Source organism: Fragaria vesca, linkage group LG5 (assembly GCF_000184155.1).
Source record: "Fragaria vesca subsp. vesca linkage group LG5, FraVesHawaii_1.0, whole genome shotgun sequence".
NCBI lineage: Eukaryota > Viridiplantae > Streptophyta > Magnoliopsida > Rosales > Rosaceae > Fragaria > Fragaria vesca.
This window is the reverse complement of record NC_020495.1, coordinates 6715153-6722122: the sequence shown is the minus strand read 5'-3', so window position 1 is coordinate 6722122 and position 6970 is coordinate 6715153. Positions and strand designations below refer to the sequence as shown.

At 38.0% G+C, this 6970-nt stretch overlaps 1 protein-coding gene across 1 annotated transcript; it reads right to left on the bottom strand.

Moving 5' to 3' along the window:
• Positions 1-4849: 4849 nt before the first annotated feature.
• LOC101304585 lies at positions 4850-6136 on the bottom strand. Its single transcript, XM_004301008.1, has one exon. The coding sequence runs from the start codon at positions 6134-6136 to the stop codon at positions 4850-4852; it is 1287 nt and encodes a 428-aa protein (XP_004301056.1).
• Positions 6137-6970: the final 834 nt, after the last annotated feature.

Genomic DNA, 6970 nt, shown 5'->3' with positions numbered 1-6970 from the left:
GAGAGAGAGAGAGATGGTAAAATGATTAAGTTTTTGATCTTTAGGTTTATGCTTTTGGGGTGTGATGAAAACTGTAATTGAGGGAAAACTGTAACAAGGGCTATTTTAGTTATTTTGGTCAAGATTAATGTCATTTTGAAAGTTTATGGTTGAAACTGATTAAAAAAAGAAAGATGAGGTATCGGATTGATTTTAGACCTAAAGTTCAGGGGAGTAAACTGAAATTTTCCCAGAAAATATATATGGTAGTATCGGTATATTTTGAATGAGGGTAGTTAAATGTTAATATTATAAAGTTACAGGGTCCTTCCAATGAGGGATCCATTTTTTTGTTTATTTCTAGGGATAGGGTATTTGACAAACTTCCCGATCACTAAATCACATCTCCACCGTTCAGTTTGTAGGCGTATATGAGTAGATCACTTATGCAAATATTCAGAAAATTTGGTGATCGTTAAGTCATCCAAATGTTTGATTTATTTTTAATGATCTTGAACGGTGTAGGTTTGACATAAATGTTAAATTTTTTGTTTTAATCTCAGCCATCAAAGCCCATTAAAAAATAAATCTAATAGTCTGGGCCTATCCTTAAAAATGACAAAAAATAGGGATCCCTCATTAGAAATGCCCTGTATAAAGTTATTTGGTGGTGTATTAAATGTGAGATGTGTATTTAGTATTTAGCTATGTGTGAATAAAGTTTCTTTTTGTTAAAACTTAAAAGTGAGTTTAGTTTTAGGTGTCACTAATTTAGACTGTGGACATTGAGGTGGACAAGTAAAAGATGGTCGACAAATTTGCTTCTGTTGATATTAGAGTCATGTTTAGTCGAATTTGAAGGTGAAATCATCTGAATAGTCCATGTGATCAATAACTCAAATTTGGGACAAATAATATAGCCATATTAGAAGATGATTATCATCAATGTGAATGTGGAGCACATAGGAGACTCCAAACTAGCATAATCGAATGTGCTTGATAGGATAGGAGTTACTAGAGAGCTAATTAATTGGAACAGTAAACGATCATAATGTGAACTTATGTTAAGAAGACACGTTACAAAAAGAAGTCATTAGCTCAAAGAAAAGTGAAGTTACTAATCAATACTGTATTGTAGCCCCTCCCCACGTACACCGTTTCGACGAACTGCTATATATTCTGGGCACCGTGGAAGTCTAATCCAGGTTCTTGAATACTGGTCCACATTCTAATTATTAAATATCTAATTTTTGAAGACGTGCTTAAGTAGGTACTTAAACCAAAAGATTAGACCCCTAACTTGTTAAAGACAAGGGCCTCCTCCGATTAGCACTTGTGTACTTGATGAAGTTTGGACTTCGGCACTTTTACTGTCCTTGTTGGCTTGTTGCTGAAGCGCTTCTCTCCGCAGTAGCCTCATCTATGTAAACGAGAGGGATTAGGATCCTCTCCTTGGCTAAGGTCCATCTTTATTTGTCCTCAGTTTTTAATCACAGCCATCCACAGGATATCCAAAGGCCAGAGTTATAACACCTCAACTAAAGTCATTAAATACCCACTAATCCTCAACATCAAGGCAAACGTCGTTAAAAGAATACTAACCAAAAATTATAGAATACTACACTACCCAAACGTCACAATCTCTGATCTCTTTCTCTCATTGGTTCTCAAATTCATGTCTTACCAATTTTGTTTCCAGATTCTCTCTCTCTCTCTCTCTCTCTCTCTCTCTAAAACTATCAACCCGTCTTGCAGTAGAGATGAAAACAAAACCAGAGAGGGCCATGGGGGGACGAGAACGAAGAAACAAAAACCCAGAAAAATCCAAGTCTTAAATTTGGAAATGGAGAAAGACCCAGGTTGTATTTCTTCTCTCAATTAAGTTGCAGATAAATGCACTCTTTCAAGTTTCAAGTGGGAGGGAGATTACTTTCGTGGGATATGACTCTTTTTAATCTGGGTCTGTTTGATTTGGAGGATGATGGTCTCGTCTCTAACAGATGAGATAAATGTATATTTTGTTAGTGTTCTATGCTCAGATTATTGTGGATATTGGGCATTGTTGCGTGTTGGGTTTTGGGTAAAATGGAAGTGGAAGCGAACCACCCTGCAGAATTTCCATGCCTCCTGCAACCTACCCTCCTATTCAATCCTGTCTTTGTTCATTTTGAAAGGAAACTGATACAAATATGGATTTCAGAATTGGATTACCAGATAAATGCTTTGTTGTGTTCAATTCATCACTTTTTCTTCAGATCTACAAGCCATCTATTGAGATCATATAGACTTTAAAAAAGATTAGCTATATTCCTTTTCTTTTTTAATAATCGTAAGACCTTGGAGATATTTGAAATTTTTTCAAAGAAAGAAGTTCAAAAGATCTGAGAATGGGAGATGAAAAAGGTTGGATGAACGATGAATCATGACGGAAATAAAACAGAACAACGACGTTAGCCTTGCAAAATGTCCAAAAACCCCAAATGTTGAGTCATTAAGTTCTAATTGCTGAGGTGTAATAACTCTTGGCCTTTGGATATCGTGTGGACGGCTGTGATTAAAAGCTGAGGACAAACAAGGATGGACTCTAGGCAAGGAGAGGATCCTAATCCAAAGGAGAGAGGCTTCTCGAGAGTTAAAGTTGAAGCAACGACGGAACCAGGATTAAATTGTTATCAAAGCTAATTATGACGAAATTTGACAAAATAACATATTTTAAACCACTAAAGTTTTCAATAAACCCTAATCATTTCTAAACCACTGTATACCGGTTCGTGCATATATGGACAACAAAAGATAAACTACTAATGATCAAGCCAAATATTAGACCATCATTGGCATTAGACTTTTATTCTTTGAGTTTGAAATGAAATATTATTTGCTCTATCAACTTACACTATCTGTTATAATTAATAGTGCTAACATATATTTCTCATCTGATTGCATGCAGCATGTTCCTTACTCATAAAAAGATCCAAATTCAAAACAATTAACTATCTGTTCTAGTTAACTACAATAATATTGATAGTTAATTTGGTAGTTTGTATAAATTTTTAGAGACAATCGCGACTTCTCACACATAGTAACTTCAATTGAGGATACTAATTATGTTTATAGATATATATGAAGCAGTTTTTTATTACCCCTCAAAAGAAGCAGTTTTTTTTACCCCTCAAAAACTCGCCTAAGCTTAAGCCCAGGTGAAATAAGGTTGGCTCCGCCAGTGAATTGAAGGTGATTCCAAGCTTGTGATTGATAGACATCGTCAATGGTGTGGCAGCTCCGCCCATGGAGGCCTCTCAAGCTTTTCCAAGACATCACGGCTCTAAGAAGCATGTTCTCAGCTACTACACAAAAACTTTCAATGACGTTTTTTTATGTTTAAAAACCGTCATGAATGCCATTCATGACATATAAAAATAGTCATAAAAATAATGACAATTGATAAACATCATTAAAAACCTAGACTTACAATGACGTTTGATAAATGTCATAAAAAAGCTGAAATTCAGATTTATGACGTTTGCATTCGAAAATGTCATACAATGAGGATACAATGACGTTTTCGATCAAATGTCATAAATTTATAATCATAGAAAGTTTTTTTGCGCGCAGAGAAGCTAACTTTGTTGTTAATGTTGTTGCAAGTCTAGGTCGATCATAACTTGAGGATAGTGTGGAAGACATCATTCCGGATTGCTCGGCGCGTCCTCAACATGGGATTATATATAAACCTTAACTCTACGATTTTGCACGTCTCATATACCATACGCACTCTGGGATCCTTGACGCAGCCAGAGACTGGTTTTTTGCACACATAACCTCTTATTGTGGCTATCTATTAGACGAGATAAATTCATTTAGAACCTTAAATAGTGAAGATGAAGTTGCAGGTAGCTAGCCGCGGTTACTTGTTGAAAATCCAAGTTGTATACTCGGGTAAATCATACTATATCAGGTTGGCATTCCTGTTCTTTTCTCTTATAGCAGAATCAAATAACTCAATACCCAGGTAAATTAAGAATCATTTCATGGGATTGAATAGGATCATTTTTGTACGAAAAAAAGAAGGGGTTCGGTAAGTTTTGTATATGGGTACGTACAAAAGCAAAAGGCTGGCATGGCAATAGTTTCTTGTACAGTTTTGGCAAGCACAATGGCACTTGGTACTAAATTAAATGGTTGGAGAGCTGAATCGCCTGATCTCTGGTGCTATGGAACTAGTTAGTTTACCTGATCTTCACTGTTACTTTCCCAAAAACAGTGGTAATTTATTTATTTATTTTTTTTGGCGAGAAAACAGTGGTAATTTATTTGGCCAAGCTCGACTGGTCCAGTTTTAGTGTATTACTCCACAATTTTACTCCCACCTTATGATGTTTATTTGTCGGGTCCCACTTACTTGATCGATCTGTTCCCTTCCCATGGCTGTGCTAGGGTTTACATGGATTGCAGAAAACTGAATAATAGTATCTGATTTCAAAATGGAGAAGGAACTGAAAGGTCAATGGGGTTCCTAGCTTTTACAATATATGAAAAGTGAACCGCAAACCCAGTTGAGCAACTTTATCATCAGAAACATTTTTGAACATGAAATTTCTATTATATATATGGGTTATAGAACATCTGATAGTCTTCTAATAAACATGGATAAGACGGTTTCGAACTTTTTGCCCATCACTAGATTACAAGAAAAAACTAAAAGATCATAGTAGATACTCGACCATATAATAAAATGATCACTATAATACTAGACATTCTTAATCAGAAACTAAAGCACGATACACACACACTCTAGGTGATCATCATTATCTACCTCAAAAGATTAAGCTGGAGAGAGCTCAATTAATCTAGTAGTTGCATAGTATCTTGATCAGGCATTCTGCAAGCTACCCAAAAACTCAGGATAGTAGTACTGTTGGAACAAGTTATGATCCATAGCCACCATCGAGTGATCTGCGCTGTTCATCTGGAAGTTCACTGGCAGATCATTATACAACGGTACGGTCTGCTCAGCCACTTCAAGAACTCCGTTGAAACTTCCAAGATGTTGTTGCTCTTGCTCTTGCTGGTAGTCAAACTCACCGGGGCAAACACGTGGCTGCTGCACTTCCTTAACATCCAGACTTGGCTGCTGCACTCGTAAATCAAAGGAGGTACCAGGGAAAGACTCCACAGATTTCCGAGGGTTGGATTCCTTGGAGAAGGGTTTTGGGAAGAACTGGTGAATCACCTCCTCTAACAAACCGCTATCTGAAGACTCTATGGGAAGGAAATCCGAGTCAACGAAACCAGTACTAGTGACGATTGCTTTTGTTGGGGTCTCATGGAGAGTAGCACAACTAATGCTAGTACCGTTCATCATTATAGACGAAGATGAGTTCCCATGACTAGTAGTAGTACAAGAGGTAGTGGTATTGTTGTTGACAAAGGAATTGCAACCAGAAGCAGGGAAATTAGGTGAAGAAGAGCCATTTGTGTACTGAAACTGGTTTTGACTGAAGCTTTGAGCTTGAGAGTGAGGAGGAGGGTTTGGGGAGCCAACCGAAGAAGGGTTTTGGTTTTGAGATGGAATAGAATTATTATTGATGAAATTCCTCAAGAAAAGCATGTTCAAAGAAGCAGTAGTACTGTTAGCACTATTAGCAGTGGTGCCACTTCTGTCGGAATTACCTGAGAAATCATGAGGGTACGTCGCAAACGGTGGCCAGTTGGGAACGATCTGGCCGTAGCCGCGAGCGGTGCTGTGGTACTTAACCGACGGCTGAGATTGCTTCTGGTGGTGGAAAGTGAACGCCGGAACAAGATGGTCTTGAGTTGTGGCAGGGTAAACAAAGTTGGTACGAGCCTTGACACCGCGCATGGCTCGAGCGGCACAGTCATAAGCGCATGCAGCCTCCTCGGCGGTGTCGAAGGTTCCGAGCCACCGTCTTTCCTTGGAGTGCGGGTCTCTGATCTCAGCAGCGTACCGTCCCCACGGCCTGCGGCGCACGCCGCGGTAGCGCAGTGTGGAGGCAGAGCCGGCGGTGGCTTCCTTGAGGGAGCGCTTGTTGGTGGTGGTAGCGGCGGTGGGGTTTGACTTTTTGGAGGGGATGGAAATGGGGACGTCGGGCTGGGACGTGGGGGTGAAGCCGTTGAGCTTTCTGAAAGCTTCTTCCATTGTTTCTCTGTTTGGTTGTGGTTTTCAAGGGTTTGAAACAAGTGAGAAACTCAAAAGTATATATTTGCTTCGGAGAGAGGGCAAGGTTTGTTAATGGAGGCTGGTAGTTGACATAAACCAGTGTAGATGTATTTATAGGCGAAGGGATCGAAGAGATCGATGAAAGAGGTGGGAATTAAGTGATTGATTTATTCCATCCATGCATGCATAGCATGGCAATGGTAATCGTAATGGCGCCCTACATCATTATCACAGAACCTAACCGTACGTGGTAATCTTTTCTTGTAATCTTTTCTTTTTCTTTTTTTATTCTTGAAAAAAAAAATGATTACAAATTTCTGTCACATAATTTCTGAATTGTGTGGTAGGTTTGCATTTGCTATGCCAGCTCAGGAGCAGAGTAATTGCCTTCGACTATTTCCAAGAGCAAGCAAGAAAAAGTAGGAAGTAAAAAGATGACGCAGATTCAAGATCTTGGATAAAATTGCATTCCTTTCTGTTTTCACATGAACCCCATTGCTGAAAATAGTCAAAAATTTACACGATTTTTTCATCTAGGGTAATGTTATTAACATATCATTTTTTACTATTAACACACCTTATTTATGAATATAACCAATTATGAAATAAATTTAAATGAAAAGTTTGTAAATAAATTTAAAACATGTGGATAAAAAAAATATATGATGTGTTAAATGTAAAAAAAGGTGCGTAAATTAAATTACGGAAAGAGCTAGCCTGGGTTTTCGACAAGAACATGAGGTAGAGTTCCTAGCCTAGCTTGCTTGGTTATTTTAGTTAATTGAGAAACAAAACAAGGATCATATAAGATGA